Source organism: Diospyros lotus, chromosome 3, assembly GCF_014633365.1.
Source record: "Diospyros lotus cultivar Yz01 chromosome 3, ASM1463336v1, whole genome shotgun sequence".
Lineage (NCBI taxonomy): Eukaryota > Viridiplantae > Streptophyta > Magnoliopsida > Ericales > Ebenaceae > Diospyros > Diospyros lotus.
In genome coordinates this window covers 1,692,319-1,710,211 of record NC_068340.1, presented here as the reverse complement: position 1 = coordinate 1,710,211, position 17,893 = coordinate 1,692,319, and the positions used below count along the sequence as shown (strand labels likewise).

The 17,893-nt window shown below is 31.4% G+C and overlaps 2 protein-coding genes across 2 annotated transcripts; one reads left to right on the top strand and one right to left on the bottom strand.

The window, feature by feature from the left end:
• Nucleotides 1–1,730: 1,730 nt before the first annotated feature.
• On the bottom strand, nucleotides 1,731–5,767 carry LOC127798298 (E3 ubiquitin-protein ligase MIEL1-like). Its single transcript, XM_052331765.1, has 12 exons — nucleotides 5,533–5,767; nucleotides 5,246–5,333; nucleotides 5,060–5,116; nucleotides 4,938–4,970; nucleotides 4,764–4,841; nucleotides 4,616–4,659; nucleotides 4,492–4,532; nucleotides 3,330–3,412; nucleotides 3,125–3,216; nucleotides 2,954–3,023; nucleotides 2,259–2,297; nucleotides 1,731–2,058 (listed from the first exon to the last, which is right to left on the bottom strand). The coding sequence occupies exons 1-12, from the start codon at nucleotides 5,598–5,600 to the stop codon at nucleotides 1,954–1,956; spliced, it is 798 nt and encodes a 265-aa protein (XP_052187725.1). The 5' UTR covers nucleotides 5,601–5,767; the 3' UTR covers nucleotides 1,731–1,953.
• A 10,201-nt stretch (nucleotides 5,768–15,968) lies between these two features.
• LOC127798031 (glutaredoxin-C11-like) lies at nucleotides 15,969–16,472 on the top strand. Its single transcript, XM_052331308.1, has one exon. The coding sequence runs from the start codon at nucleotides 16,036–16,038 to the stop codon at nucleotides 16,345–16,347; it is 312 nt and encodes a 103-aa protein (XP_052187268.1). The 5' UTR covers nucleotides 15,969–16,035; the 3' UTR covers nucleotides 16,348–16,472.
• Nucleotides 16,473–17,893: the final 1,421 nt, after the last annotated feature.

The following is a 17,893-nucleotide window of genomic DNA, read 5'->3' as shown; positions in this document are numbered from 1 at the left end:
GACAAAATGACATTTGAACCTAGAACTAACTAGAGATGCAACACATAACTAGGTATTTAGTTTTACGGACATATCATGATCAGTTTTCAGATAACAAATTATATTCAAGGATGTATGTTTGAGTTATGATAACCGTAGCGTAGGAGTTTTACCCTCTTGTAGGGATGGTTCTTTGTAGGTACTATGCATTGTGTCTCTTACTTGATGCACTATCGTGTACCGTGATTAACCTCTTTTACGTGGACAGTGTGTGAGGAATTCTTTAAGGTGAGAAATTTCACACTTTTGCATCATTTAGAAATAAAATACTATTTTAGTGCGAGCGATGCGTACCAGATCGAAACAAATTTTGATATTTAAAATTTATAGTATTTTATTAAATTATAATATTTTAAAAAATTCCTCTACATAGTTTGATGAGTTTATCTCAAAACAAAACATTATTAAATTTAAATATCAAATAATAATTAATTTTTTAAATAATTTTAACACAACATAAAAAGTATAAAAATAAATGGTAAAAATTAAATATAATTTTTTAATAAAGTTTTAGTTTAACACGTGTTACTGTCAGCCTGTAATTATTATTCCGCAGACAACGCAACAATATTCAATGAATATTGCTAGTTGTATTAAGACAGACCTCACTGCTTACGTCTCAACCACGAGAAATTCAAGTTCCAGAGGCTGCCTCCAAACATCTATCTATTTCACGAACCCGTCTGTCCTTTGAGTGTCGGTCCAATAAAAATTAGTCACATCATTTCATTAATATACATCATCAAAAAAATAATTATTAAATAAAAAATAAAATAAAATCGTATATATATATATATATCTATATATATGTTGGCAATGAAGATAGCGACTTCTCAGATGCTGCCTGATTTTCGGTCAATTTGCGAATCTGCCACTGCATCATACAGTCTGTGATTATGATAAAAACGGTGAATCAATTTTTGTCTTACGTTAGATTTATATTTGTTTCTGTTTTTACATTTTTTTATAATTATTTAATTTTTTTATTATTTCTATTATATTTTTAAACTTATATTTTTTTCTCAATTTAACCTTTAAACTTTTTTTTTATAACAATCTAAATTTTTAATTATTTTAATTACATTTTGATTTATATTTTTAAATTAATTTAATTTTTATATTTTAAAATAAATAAAATATAATGTACATTTTTTTATTTTTTTAATACATAAAAATAAAAAAATTAAAATAACTCAAAAATACAAAGAATATAATCAAAACAATAAAAAGTTATCATAAAAAAATATTAAAATATAAAAATTAAATTAATTAAAAATTAAAAATATAATTTAAAAAAAATTGAGTCTGACACACAAAGAAAAAACATAAAACTACATGACCAAAAATGTTTATATTTCCACAAATGTCAGTATATCATCATCACATCGTTTTTGTCATATCTTTTATTAAAATAACAATATAATTGATTTTCCATTTCCTGCCCAAGATTAAAAGTAAGTTATAGTTATTAAATATTAATAATAAAAAACAGTCTAGACCGGTCCCAACCCCAACAAATCTGGTTTTCAGTCCAAAATCCTTGCGAATTCAAGTCCTAAGTCAGTTCTGAACCAAATAAACACTCCTAATTAGATTAGATCATTTTAGCCTCACGCAACAGTCACTTTTCAATAGATAATAAAAGGCTATATATATATATATATATGCTGTCATATAAGTGAGCCCAGAAAGAAATCAATTGGCATGACATTCAGTACTATAGTCTCTTATCAGTGTGTGAAAAGAATATAAAACCAGTATATAGAGAAGAGATTTCCCCTTTTTGGAGTATATGCCCACAATATGACAATAACTGGGTGGAAAACTAACCAAACAACTACTCTGGCAAACTAAATTCACAGATCAGGTACTCTGATCAGCTTGCTCTGGCTGCCGATGATGACGGTCTGTGCGTCAAACGACCCTTGTGTTATATGATTCGCAGATACTGCATTTGTGCCCAAATATGTGAAACAATGCTTTACCGGTATGGTTGCAATCGTTACAAAGGATGGGGACCTGCAAAATACATTTGGACCAACTAACTCTCATCTGGGGTGGTCCTTTTGTTTCCAATAATCGGAATATTAAGCAAATGCATGGTGGCGATGGAGCTGTAACAGACTTACAGTCTGCTCCAGAAATGGATAGATATGATGGCATGATGCAACAGATAAACGAATAAACCAATAACAGAAAATAGAAAGGAAAACATTTGCCTCATAACGGTACTCCTCAGGCATGGGTGTAGCTTCAATCTGTCAAGAAAGAAAGACGTGATTATTGCAGAATCATAGTCTTCATTAGATGCTCTAACGAAAGGAGGGCAACAAAAAGTGAACTTTTTTTCAACGCATGTTCACACACACATCTGCATGCATAAGACGCAAGACACTCGGCAATTATCCCACCTCTGCCACTCCTCATAACACGTGTGAATACTTTGTCTTTATTTGGGCATAAGCTTTCATTTCCAGGTCTCATGTAGCTTTAGAATATTTCTTCCGCAAACTTGTTATAGTTTTAGTTAATTTAGGCTTAGGCTTCATTTTTTAAATAAATACCAATAACTATGCTATTATATTTTAACGTACTTTTGGGGCTTAGCCTGAACCACCAAAATTTAATATTGACTTACTTTTCAACAGAGACCACTGAAGACAACTTGTTTATGCAGATCCACACAACTCAAAAACAAAATCTGAAAATATCATTTAGCTGATATGAACAAAATATTAATCCCTGAGTAGAGTCAACAGGGCATTTCTGAAGCAAAGCACCATATAATGGAGTCTTAGTTTCGAAAAAGGTAGCATAAAGTACCTTGACATATAGCAAAGAAGGGGGAAAACATGTTGCTCAGAAAAATTAAAAAAAGATTAAAATGAAAGAAAGAAGAAGAAGAACCACCTACCTCCTCATCTAATCTTCTCCATGTTCCTTTCATGTCAAGGACTGTCTTAGAACAGATGGGACAGCGGTACCTGGATGATGAATTCAATAAAATTTGAAAGATACAAGAAAACAATTCCCTATCAATATCAAAGCCAAATTAAGAGGAAGATCTAGATAGACTGGAGTTTACTGGTTCGAGCCAGACATCTCCCAGAAGCAATTCCAATGCATCGTGTGTCCACATTTCATAATTGTCGTGCTTTCGATTGAATCAAACATATACTATAAAACACAAAATTAAATAGATGTCACATTTGCACATTTCTGTTTATACTTGGACGGCAAATTTTTGAAGAAAAGCAAGTAAATGTAGTATAATTTTAGTAGATGCGGACCTCATAACAGATGGGACAATGATTCTTCATAGAGTTCTCAACACATAAGTGATTATCACGAAGATCCACCGAATAGCAAGATGCTGTGCTCTCAAGAAAATATAAAATTAGGAGCTACCATTATCAAATTGAAACATATATTACAAAAGGAACATAACATTCTAGAGGCCTTGCAACAGATAAAATGAACAACATTGATGAACGAGCATGTTAATGAGCAGGTGATAACAGTGCATGCAGATGGAAGAAACTGATAAAAATCATAATGAATGTTTGCAACAAAAGGGGCAACAACTATGGACGAGATTTGATTGAATAACCTATTATGATGTAACAAAAAGGTCTTCAATACTCAAATGGCAAGATTACAAACTAATATAAGAGAGAAACACAGATAATCACATGCGTATAAATATTAATAAACAAAAAAAAAATATGAATATGTTAACTAACAGAATGTCAAAGAAGCCAGGAGCAACAGAAAATAGTCTTGTAGCCATATCCAGCAGAAAACAGCCTTGTTTACTCAAGTCAAAAACTATTAACATGAAGATGATGCTAATTTTCCAACAAATGTTCCTGTTTGAACCCCTTAGAGCACATATATAACACATAGCCATCTCCATAACAGTTCAGAGGTGATTGCCAAAATACATCTGGCAGAATTTTCATCTTGAATCTCTACTTAACAAGACACATATGGTGTGTCAATGAAACTCCATCAATTGAGGTGCAAAAGGCTTATGAATATTCATCTAGTAAATCTGCTCCCTATACAAATTTCTACTTAATTTTGTTGGCATTCTTGGAATTGAACTAGAGAATGATGTACTTTGACAGCTACAAACATCAAACATAAAATCTTAAAATTTGAAAAGACGGCAGACAATACATCAGGAAAAGAAAAGGGAAAGGAAAAAAAACAAGTGGCAAAAAGAACATAGAAAATTCACGAAGCCTAAGCTATCATTTGTAAGATATGGTCTAAATGAAATCATACTAAAACAGAAATGGTAACTCATAAGGAAAAAAACAGAGGCTAACAGAATTTTCTGCGGTGATAGAAAAAAGATAAGAATACACGAAAGCTTCACAAGTCAGGAAATTAAGCCTATCGTTGTATAGTCACAGGCCAGCAGTTAATGCAGCCAGCAACGCATACCACACTTTCTGCAGTGAAAGAAATTCTCCCGACCGCCTACTCTGGAAAAACATGATTTGTATTAGAACAAGAACTGAAGTCAACTGAAATACACGGAAATGAACATATGTCTCGGCTCACTAACCTACAAATCCCACAATCATCACAATGAAACTGTTTTTTCGATGTCTGAAATGTAAAGAAGCAAAGGAAAATTCACAAAAACATTAAAAAAAGAGAATCCAACTCTATTGAGTCCAGTAAGCCTAAATGAATAGTAACAAGCTGCGTACATCGTCATCGTAGAATTTGCAAATTTCACAGAAGTATTCCCCCATCTTGACACCACAATTTGTGCAAACATGAGCAACCTACAAGAATCAGAAAACCAATTCACAAAAACCATCGCCAACAAATTCCAAAAATTGATATGGAAAAGCACCATTCGCTTTTGAGGAAAACAAAACCTGCTGTTCCGCATCGCAGACTGCACAAATAACCTGAGACCAACCAAAATCAGGTTTGCAGTTTAATTGAAAACAACGCGGTGTAGGAATTCCATAAATAAACAAAACCTAAAATCTCATACTTGCGAAACATCTTGCCTAACGAGTTCGTGCCTGTCCTTGGGATTGGTCATGGCGCTCTGATTCATGGAAACGAAGAAAATTTACAAATCGAATAAGCCAAGGAAAGGCCGCAATCGAATTGAAGTAAAACAGGAACATATGATGTGTTTTGTGTATATCGGAGAGAGAGGAGGAAGGAAGGGCACCATTGCTTCGTTGTGGCAATGACGACACCAGAACATCTGACTGCAACAAGGCGCTCGAAGACTGCACCGCCTAAGATAATGCTCGCATCTTCCGAAGAAAACACCAAATTACCAAAACGATTAACCAAACAAAACCAGAAAGAAGCGAAGAACCAATCAATGTAGCAGCGCCGGAATGAGAAAGTGCACACATACGAGTTTTAAACTATTATTAACGTTCCAGTTCAGAGGGATGAAGAACTGATGTTATAATGGCTCGTGCATGATGATTGAATAGGTAAATATACCCGAATTGAAGCTTTCCGAAGTCGAGGCGATTGTGCTTTTCGGTAGGGGAGTCGTCGTGAGGCTCCATCGATTGGCCGGTTGTCTTGTCGCCGTCGCCCCTTTCTGCTGCAATTGAGAGAGAGAGAGAGAGAGAGAAGCGAATAAAGAGGGGAGAACGAGGCTCGACTTTTAGAAGGGGCGGCTGTGGTGAAGGCTCAATCGGACCCAGCCGCACATACAGAAGGGGCGGCTGTGGTGAAATTCAACAATAGGCGTGCCAGCCATAGCCAGCCCTTTAAAGCCCTGTTTGGACGCAACTTCACCAAATCAACACCTCCATATTATTTCAACACTTAAATTTAATATTTGTAAGAATATTTTGTATTATATATTTTATTCATACAAAATGTATATGATGTCATTCCTGAGTGTCACCACAAATGTCAGAATTGAGTATCTATTACTGTTGTGATACAACAATTAATATTTATTTATTTATTTTTAAAAAATTTAACAAAGAGTCAAGAGAATCAAATACTCATAAATCCTCTCACAAGATCCACCACCAGTGGGAGGAGACAAACTCGTCCAAGGTGGACTCAATCCACTAAATGGGAGAGTAGGGAGGCTTTGCAAAAAGCTTGGTTCGTTGTAAGGAGAATTGTGGATGAACCAAAATAATAAGGAATATTGTGATTATTCGGGAATTCTCCATCATGAAAATGAATTTGCAAGACAAGAAACAGTCAAGAGACATGTAGAGATTTATCCCCCAAAAATTCTCCGATACTTAAGTTATATGAGATCACAATGTAATGCAAGATGTAGCACTTAATAGTAGTTGAACATAAAAGATAATGTGTACAGAATGAGCCAATTAGGCATAATGGTTAGGGGAGATGTTTGTTCTATGTTTCTCGTCGTTGCTTGTTATAATCTATGCTTGCTTGTATTAGTTTACTTAGCTTTTGCTTGATTGTTTTCCTATTCCAAAAAAAGGGGGGTCGATGGCTATTTATAACTATCAAATGTGATAGGGACACATGACATACACGTATGAGGGTGTGGTGTTTTTCGGGATGAAAGTGCAATGCTTCTCCCAACACATACAATTGTTAGAACAGGTAGGTTCTATGGCACACACCAAGAGGGGGGGTGAATTGATTATTTTAAAAACTTAAATGATAGAACTTAAAATAAAAATTTTTTGATACAGATTGAGGTTTTAGAGTTTTAAAGCGTAAACAATAAAAATGACAAATGAACAAAGATAAATATGAGAACCGAGGAGGAATAATGAAATGCTTGGAAAGATAAATATATCAAAGAACACAAGTATAAGAAAACACAAGGATTTATAGTGGTTCGGCTTAACCAAGCCTAATCCACTACCTTAGCTCCTCACTAAGAATTTTTCAAACCATCCACTAAAACCTCCTATTTAAACCAAGTAGGTCCTCTAGTCCAAGACTAGGAAAATACAAAACCTCCCACTCAAATGGGCCCTCTAGCTACACAAGCTAGAAAGAATAAGAAATATAGAATATGAGAGAATCTAAGAGATGAATCTCTTAGTTACAATGTCTCTCAAGATTAAACAAGGCTTAAATGAATGTATTAACAATAATAGAATGAAGCCTTGGAGAGAAAAGTATAACTATGAAGGCACGGAGCACTGTAAATACAAACGAAGATAAACCGTAAGCTCAAATCAATTCATTTCCATCCATTAGCCTTCTCTTGATCTCCTTGATATGTATATATAAGCTTCCCACAAGATTGAAGAGAAATGAAGCCGCTTGTGACCGTTGGAGAATGAGAAACTAGCCGTTGGAGATTGAAAAAATAGCCGTTGTAAGTTTCTGTGAAACACATAGTCGACAGATCAAATGGGTTAGTCGACTATTTCTACAAATAAAACTAAGCATAGTCGACAGATGAGAAAGCATAGTCGACTAGTTTTCAACCAAAACTTCTCATAGTCGACAGATCCTTTTACATAGTCGACAGATCAAAAATTACAAAGAGAATTTTGAAATTCATGAACAAACATAGTCGACAGATGAAATAGCATAGTCGACTATCCTTTCACAATAGTCGACAGACGCAAAAATAGTCAACAGATACAAGATATAGTCGACAAACTAAACAAGCATAGTCGACTATCCTTATGCATAGTTGACAGCACTAAACAATATAGTCGATTATCTTTTTGGAAAATCTGGAAACTTGACAGATAACATGAGAAGCACACTTGATTAATACAAAACATCACCACATATTTACATTTCTTTAATTTAAGTAAATGTCCTCATTTTGTTTAATTTATATTTTACCTTCCATTTACTTTAATACATAAATGTAAATAAGAAAGTACCCCCCATTTGGATTTAATAAAATATCAAAAAAAAATCAAAATCCATAAGAATAAAAAAGTAGAATTTGGATTTTAGTAGGAACTTAGGATTTTGCGATTTTACCACCTCCAAGATATACACTTTTCATTTCTTGAAAAATTCGTTAAAAATCATTTTATCACTAATGAATGTTAGTTATTGAATTACCGAGAGTTAGTTTTCTAAAAAGAAAACATTTTCATATATGTCTCCTTATAAGGTGCTAGTTTTCCAGACTTAGAAAAATATTGAAACGATATCAAAATGAGTTTCAAGACATGATGCATGAACTAAAGGATTTTTCATACGATTAAGTTTCAAGCAAAAATCTTTCATGCATGTTTTAAAATATGAAAAACTTATATTGAAAACCTTTCATTTGAATTTCTAGTTGGTCTATTGCCTTAGAACAATTTTAGCTCTATGTTGACCAACGACTTCAAAGTTAATTCGAAAAACATTTTAGAAGATTTTATCATAATACATGTTTATTCACATCTCCATGTATAAGAATATAAATCATTTGGTTTTCATTTTAACAAAGTATTTGAAATTGATTTTTGTTGAAAGCCATAAACTTGACTCATGACTTGGGGATAAAACACGATATTATTTTTCATCATCAAAACTAAACACAATAGTAGAACATCAACAATATTATCCCAATATTAAGCTTGGAGAAGGGCTTTTGAGAGAAACCCCCCCATAGGAAAGGCCTCCTCGAAGTGAGGACGGCTTAAAATAGGTAAGTCGCATTGTTGTGGAATAACATGAGATAGTGCTAGCAAGAGATGTATCTCCCTAAATTCCTCTGAGGAGCTTGGTTTGATCAAGCAAAAACCTATATATATTAGCATGGAAAACTAGACCCAAATGGATGGCGGCTCCTTAGGGGGACAAGATATATGTATTATATTTTATTTTTGATTTTTAAATAATTTTATCAGTTGATTAAATACTCAAAACATAATATATTTATCATCAACAAATAAAATTGTGTAAAAATTAAAACTAATGTACAATAAAAACACTTAATCTAAAACAAGTTCCGCTATATATATATATATTAACTATTAACTAATGCCTCAAACTATGGTTAAGATACAATAAATATATTTTTTTCTAGATAAAACATATTTATTACATCTTATTTTTAGCCATGAAATGCATTTATTAGTTGGTGACATTGCAAAGCATGATGTATTTAATATCAACCAATATAATTGTTTTGTAACATAAATATATATTTTCCTATATTTTTCTCAAAAAAAATTCACGATAATGGAATTTTTATAGTAATAACAGACTATGTTTTGTCCTAGACAAACAACTTAGCTGACTTCTACGTCCCGACTTGGTCTTTGTTGGTAACATCATTAATTTTGTTTGCTTAAATTTGTGATTTTTATAGCACCCGATCATCTAAATATTAGATTTTTTAACCTTACCACTAAGTTTTTTTTTTTTTTTTATATAATGTGGGAAACTCGAGGGGCACTCAATCATAGTCAATCTTCAGCCTGACCCATCTCACCATCTCCAAAATCCATAGACCGCTATCTCCACAACCTAAATGAAGGGACAGGTTTGCCATGATTCAAAATCTAAGGGGTTGGCTCCTCAGATAGATACAATCAATTACATGATTTCTATTAGTATTGTATGCCTTGATACTAGATTTGGATGATATCTAGCGGGCTTATTTTAATACATTAATTGTATCTTTGTATAAATTACGAAAAAAGACAAGATTTTCTTCATTCATATTTTCTCCAATCAATTGTATGAATGAATCTCTAGGTTTTTTGTGTTAAAATTTTATTCTCAATGAGTTGAGACTGTGTGATAAATTTATCTAGTAGCAGAATCTCTTAAACTTTTCTTAATTCTTAAATTCTTTGGATAGGGACTCCGATTAATCAAGTATGTACCAACACAGGGGTTACTACCTTATTCAAAATGGGGATATCGATGGGAGGATGGTGTATCTCGTGCCATATGACATGAGATGTTGCTAATAAACTTGTGGGTGGTCATTTGAGAACGATCAGCCAAATGTGACGCCGATAACTAACCACATGGGTTAGTGGATAATGATCATGTCATCAGATTGTGATGATATGTTGATTCTTAAACTTGAACCGACATGATTGTTTTGTGTATTAGTGTGCAGGATTGGCTAATGAGCTGAACCATCCAATTGGGAGGCTAGAACGTTCATCTATGTGGTTCCATATTACTGGTATATAGAGACAGGTGTTAGGAATAAGATCTATTTCCCTCGTTTGTATTTGATGGGGTGAACGTCCTATGTGATCAGTTATTATAATATGTTCACTTGAAGTGAAACTTCACTACCACTTATACTATTCTGAATCGTTGCTATGTGCTATTCAAGAACTCTCAAAACATCGTTGGAATTTGGAAAAGTTCTGGTAATGGGCCAAGGGTTTGACCGATACTAAAAAGAGTTTTGGTGTTATCTGATTGTTAGTGGGTAATGAATCTAAAAAGTCACGTACTATATAATGTTGCATTTGGTATCAACATTATGTGCCCAAAATGTCTTAGGAATTGATTGGTCAAAAGTTGGTCATTGGCCATTTACTAATAGTGCATGCATACTATAAAATCAATTATTGATTACATAGGAGGCTGATTACAAATAGTGCATGGTATAAAATAATAGTGCATAGTAAAATTCATCTTGAGGTGAATTTAGTCTCAGTACATAAACCGTTTATGTACTCCATTATTACATCGGATAACAGGTATGAGATTTATTTATATATTCAATTGTTGAATATGTGTGCTGATTAAATACTCAATCTCTGTATGGTGTGTATATTATATTCTGTTGTGTGTATCTAATACACAGTAAAAAAATTATTTTTGCTTGTACCACCATATTAGTGATTCCCATCAATTTTGCACGAAGACATAATCAAACCCATGATCTCGCAATATTCCAAACTCTTGAATTCGTGTTCTTCTGCATTATCCTAAGAGATTAACCCTACCACTAAATTAATCTTTTATTTAAAAAAAATTAAATATAGATCAAACAATTAAAAAATATTATGAGTTAATTAGTAGAAAACATAAAAAAAATATTTATAAATAAGGTTGTTCACTAGTTTATTCGCAAGTTTTTAATCGAGCGTGTTCACAAGTTTCTAATCGAGCGTATTCATTAGTCTATTTACAAGCTATTAATTGAATCTATTTGTGAATCTTAATGAGTTGAGTTTTACTAAACTCATATTAATCTCGTTTACAAATTAAATTTCAAAGTTATATTCAAATTTAACTCGTTTACCAACTCAATCCAAATTTTATCGAATTGAATAAGCAATAGTTTCTGAACGGCTTAGTTCATTTGCAATTCTATATTTGAGGGGAAAAAATTATTTTTCTCATTATATACATAGAGAAGTAGTAGAAAAATACTTAATTGAAAGTATTTTTTAAATATTTTTTGTGTATCTTGCTTTAAAAATAAAAATTAATTATAGTAACAAAATTTAATCACATAAATTTTTTATTTTATTTATTTTTTTAAAAATGTTAAATATCACATAATAAACTTTCATTTAAGCTTTATTTGTTTGGGCGTAGAGTCTTCTATAGGAAAAGCTGTTTTCTTTGGTCCAAACATATTTACACACACATACACACATATATGTATATCTCTATAAATAAACACACATATACACAAAACACGTAGATATATACATGCACACATATATACATATACATACCTATACACAAACATACTTACATATACACATATATACAAACACGTGTGCACTAGCATATACACACAACCGCAGATGGTTTGTTGCATGCATTTGAAAGTTTTGAATATTGTGAGGTCGTGAGTTCTATTATATTTATGTGTGATATTGTACAATTACATGTGTCTATCATAAGAGTTAGGTATTGGTTTTGTCTTGCAATGAATATGTTTGTACACATAAGCCACGATTAAGACTGACCATGAATTTTAGAGAGCATGAGATGGTTCAAGTTAAATAATATATGTGATTATGAACCCCTTGAGTTTCCTACGTTATTAAAAAAAAAAAAAAAAAATTTTTACACATATATGTCATGACACGTGTGTCATCCATTTATGTAGGTAGCGTTTGTTAAAAATAATAAAATAAGATTGTATGAAGATAAAGTTAAAATATGTTTTGAATCAAGATATAGCATAATCAAGATAAATTTAAAAAATATTCTAATATTTCTATCAAATTGTTTGTTAATTTTTTTATAATGCACTTAGAGTGCACTTTATGAGATGAGAGAACATGTAGGTAATTTTTTCTCATCTATTATAAAAATTAAATTTATCTCTCATCATCTAGATAAATTTATCTATCAAATCCAGATAATAAATCACGTAACTTCTTTTTAGTAAGTTGTCAGATAAATTTAATAAAAATAATAAAAATACTTTTGTTCGAATACTTTTCAGATATCACTTTTTTCAACTTATACCTTGATTAACAAACACTATCTTATAATATAAGTGATGCATTTGCCCTTTTAATTAACGATTAGTTTTGTAAAAATGGGAAACCTTATAATTATTAAGAAAAATAGCAAAAAAAAAAAAAAAGCTCAAATCTTTTAGTGAATTTATAAATTTATTAAAATATTTCAATTTTGACAATTACATCCCAATTTATTCAATTAGATATAATTTTATCCAATACTTGAAATCAATTAAAAGGCATGTATGTGATATATGAGTGAGATTTATATGTACACATATAAAAAAATAAAAAATAAAATTATATATATAGATCCCATTTATATATATATTTTTTCATGTTAATAATGACACACATTTTTTAAATTAATTTCAAATGTTTGATAAAATTATATATATAATTAAGATACAATTGATAAAATTTATACATTTAGATAAATTTATAAAAAAAATTAACTTTTTTTTTTATTTGCCCTTATTATTGTCCTTAGCCTTTCGTAAGCATGCACGCACGTGTGAGACGGACCACGCATGGATTCTTGCATATCTAATTACATGATAACGTCAATGACAACGCTGCATCGACAACCAGCATATTTCCACAAATTAAGTTGACCTCTATCTATCAATATTCATAATTTATATATTCATTATATATATATGGATATTGTTAATAATTATCCACAAGAGAATAATTAAATAATAATAAATATATTTTATTTTTAAATAATATTAGTAAAATTATTAAATCACCTACTATTTATTTATTTCGATACAACATATGAATTAATTAAAAAATAATATATAGATTGATCAAATGACGTGACACATGGACTAATCTCAAGACTCCTACATAGTAGACACTTGGAGGGCATTTAGTTCACCAAGTGCCGTCACATCCCTATCCGACCACCAAGAACTCGGTCCTCAAAATGGCTCAATAGCATAGATTTGATGTCATATTTCAAATAAATATTTCAATCACATTATTGTTATTCTAAATTGAGCTATATTTTATTATAGATAAACGAATTTTTGAATCATACTCTTCTCATTACTTTGCTAATTTTGCTCATTTTCTCTCTAATAACTAACGCTAACTTGAACGTTAGAGTTTATCGTAAAAGAACAAAAGTCCGGTATTTAATTAATTGAATGATTTGAAATATTAAAAATAATATATAATAAATATATTTATTATTACTTAACCATTAGGCGATGCGAAGCGTTGTTGGGACATGAGAATTAATGAATCAAAGGACTGCTTTTTGTCCAAAAGAGAGGTAGCTATAAGGCGAGAAAGAATATATCCTCTTCCACCCCCACCCCCACCCCCACCCCCACCATCACCATTCCCTGTTCATGATCGATGCTACTACTGCAGATTCCCAAATCAAATGCCTTCCGCTCATCCATACATATCTCTCTCTCTCTCTCTCTCTCTATATATATATATATATATCTATGTATATCTATATATATATATATCAATATTCGATTATTTGGATATAAAGTTTGTTACAATTAATCTTGATATATCTTAAATTTAAATAATATTTGTAAAAATAAAATATATAATACATTAAAATTAAATGTGTAAAATAAATTTACTTATATACTTTTACTTTTTTTTTTAAGTAGTCATTTGAATTTTTTTTTATTTCAATTACACCATTGTATTTATATCTTTGAGTTAATTTAACTCTTGTATTTTAATCTTTTTTTCGTATGGTAATTCAAACTTTTTATTGTTTCAATTATATTTCTATACCTGCATTCGGGGGCAGATCTAGTGGGGCAGCACGGGCTGCAGCCCGTGCCAGCCTCAATCCTCCCTCAAATCTTCCCTGAAATTTGGACTATTTGAGAGAGAGAGCTGAAATCACTGATGGATCTGGAGACAGCTCTCTCTATATCTATCCCTGAATCTACCCCTGCATGCATTTCCTAATGAAATTACACCTCTGTACTTTGATGCGTAAAAGAAAAGTTAAAGAGAACTCTTTTTTTTTTTAAATATCAAAGTACAAAAGTTAAATTTGACTCGAAAATGTATGTACATGAGTGTGATCGAAATAACAAAAAATTTGGATTATTATATAAAAAAATATCAAAATATATGAGTTAAATTAATTTAAACCTTTATTATTTTGATTACACTAGTGTACTTGTATTTTCTAGTCAACTTATACCTTTATACTTTGATGCATAAAAGAAAAGGTAAATTAATTTTTTTTTAATTTTAAAATATAAAAATTAAATTAACTCGAAAATATATATACATGAGAATGATCGAAATAACGAAAAATTTATATTATCATATAAAAAATATCAAAATATATAAGATAAATTATGTCGAAAATATAAATATAAATGTGTAATCGAAATAACAAAAAATTAGAATGATCATGCAAAAAAAAAATTGTGAAACTACATAATAAAAAATATGAATTTGGGGATATAAATTTCGTGTTGGAATAACATTTTATTTCCCGACACCTAAGTCTTGATATTCATGGATGATTCCGCCGTCCACGGATCCCATTCTCCGGAAGAGGTGGCAGATTTGTATGGCGCCTGACGCCTGTTGACGATACCATGGCTGATTAAGCTAAGTGTCAACTTGTTTATAGCCCTTCGGATATAGTAGTCAGTAGTCACCCTCAGGAACATATATCATCATCCATCATCAGCATCGCCCTGCCATTCTCCTTTATCCAAACAAAGATCTTTTCCACCCCCCTCCAACTTTAATAATTATTTCTTCCTTTTAATTGTGGGTTACGATAATTCACTTTATTATTTGTTACAAGATGGATGATATATTTTAAAATATGATCTATTTATCGTCAGATAATAAATATATCTTATGAGATAATAATTAATATTATTCTTTAATTATGGATATAAAAATACTATTTGGACATGGCACTCTTATGGCATTTGTGTATCAGTATATTATATTTTTGGATCATATTTGATGTGTTATAGATAAAATTTATTAAAATATTAAAAAAATCTAAAATAACTTATTGGGCTAAAAATGTATAAAATTTCCCTTGATTTGGGGTTACAAATAAAGCGCAAATGAGATAACTCCGACACTTAAGAATCCCTCCGGAAGTTCTAGGAAATGGATATACGTTATCTATAAATAATTATAATTCTAATAGATCTCAGAATATCATGATAAACATTATCTATAAATATTTTAATTCTAGTAGATCTTTGAATATTAATAATAAATATTATTTGATCTCAATATAATTTTAGTGTCTAAATTAAGTATCAAAATATTTGAACAAAAATTTTTCTACGTCTTCTGACATTTCTTTTTTCTTATAAAATATGAGTGGTTTGACAACAAATTTTTTATTTAAAAAATTTATTATTACATTCGAACGACAACATTGATTATTATTACCCTTAAACCAACAAGTATAGTTGCACTTTAATTAGATGTATCTTTTCCATCGATCCCATTAATTAATTAAGTCCAACTGCAGCTATAAATATGAACTCTGGAAACCCTCTTTGTATCAGTTCTCTCTCTGTCTCTCTCTCTCCCGCTGCATTGCGTGCATTTCTTGTCGAATTAATAAATTATTTATTGGAGATTAATTATCATGGATAAGGTGTTCGAGCTGGCGTCGAGGACGGCGGCGGCGATCTTCACGAGGGGCTCCTGCGACATGTGCTTCACCATCACGACGCTGTTCCATAATCTCGGAGCAAGCCCGGCGATTTACGATCTCGACCAGTTTGGCGGCGCCGGCAGGGAAATGGAGAGGGCCCTCAAGAAGCTGAACTGTAACCCCGCCGTCCCCGCGGTGTTCATCGGCGGCAAGTTCGTGGGCTCCTCCAAAGACGTCATATCTTTCCACGTTGATGGGTCTCTCCGGCAAATGCTCATCAACGCCGGCGCTATCTGGTTCTAGCAGATGCTTCCGATCCACCTGCCGCCAAACTGTCTAACTCTGCTAGTTTTGTTTTTGCTAGGTTCAGTACTCTCGCTCACTGTACTTTGCATATATATATATAAAGACAGCCAAGTTATACTTAATTAATTCTGAAATAGTATCTGAATTCTCACTTATTAACATTTTTAGTGACATTTGTATATTAACGACCGGCGTCGAGGCATCACGGGAATTAAGTAAGTGAGGGCAATAGTGAAATTATGCAAAGATTAGAGATCCCTTGGTAAAATAGGAAGCTATACTTAATTAATTCTAAAATACTATTTGAAATCTTAATCATAAGATTTTTAGTGACACTTGTACATTAATGATTTGCACCGACAAGAAAAATAAAGGAGAATGTAGCATCACAAGAATAAGGAGAGAACAATAGTGAAATTATGTAAAGATTATGGATCTTTTGGAATTGAAAAATGAAAGTTATCAATCTTAGAGATGAGGCTAACTCAAGGGATGGAGCAAGAAAGTATTGTAGTTGTTCGGAACAAAGGCGTGAATTTTCCAGGACAACGATGAACTCTCCCCGACCTTGCTCTTTGCCTAATTTTACCTTTTCTTAAATATCTTAGTACAAAAAATCTATTAAAGTGGCTTATAAATAATCTAAAGTTGTTAATGCAGTCTCATTATTAATATTTTTTTTATTAAAAAATGGTAAATGCATCAAGGGAACATCCAAATAATAAAATTACTAAAATACATTTGGAGAATAACGAATCTCAACCTGTCATGTATCCCCATCCCTAAGTAAAATAAGATAGTGACTTTCTCTCTATCCAACTTAGATCCAAAATATAAGTTAACAAATTTAACTCGTAAATTTTTAATTTTAGAGGATCAAATAACAAATTTGGAATATTTATTATTACCTAACTCAATTAGTACAATCATTCATCAAGCTCATAACTATTGACTTCGAAGATCTCAAAAATAGACACCAAATATCTTTGTCTCGCCTAATTAAAGATTAATATCTATATAGGTGAATTTAATCAAACTATCTTACCTACTATATATCACTTGTTAATGCTTTTTTTTACTTGAACATTAAAAATTAAATCGAGAAATCTAATCTTGTCCCCTTTTACAAATACTTTTACTTAAATAATTGTCTATAATTGATACCAACTATCATCACAAGTGACTTGGCAATTGATATGGTTGACAAAAAGGGATGCTTGGGAACCTCTTTTTTAGGCTCCCTTAAATTCCTTCATATCCGAAGCTTGGCATTAATGCTTATCATATGATGTGGAAAATAGGCAAATCTTCAAAAGCTATGATTGTGTGAAATTCCTTTAGACTGTGATGTCTTTTTACATTAGTGTTTGTTAATTAATTCATGAGCTAAAAAAAGTGTAACATGCAAAATATTTTAGATAATTTTTTTTATTATATTTGTTAAATTTATTCGATAACTCATCAAATATTTAAATTTATATGAGATTTTATATATGAAAAAATGACCTATATGCCTCCTATCTCATAAAAGTATAATTCTCAT

What these genes read in the sequence shown, in the direction of transcription:
- LOC127798298 (XM_052331765.1), bottom strand. Translation starts at nt 5,600, where the DNA reads ATGGAGCCTCACGACGACTCCCCTACCGAAAAGCACAATCGCCTCGAC. An exon ending in TCTGCGATGCGGAACAGCAG is followed by an intron (nt 4,842 to 4,937) that starts GTTTTGTTTTCC and finishes TGATTCTTGTAG; the next exon opens with GTTGCTCATGTTTGCACAAA. An exon ending in CTGAGGAGTACCGTTATGAG is followed by an intron (nt 2,059 to 2,258) that starts GCAAATGTTTTC and finishes TGTATTTTGCAG; the next exon opens with GTCCCCATCCTTTGTAACGA.
- LOC127798031 (XM_052331308.1), top strand. Translation starts at nt 16,036, where the DNA reads ATGGATAAGGTGTTCGAGCTGGCGTCGAGGACGGCGGCGGCGATCTTC.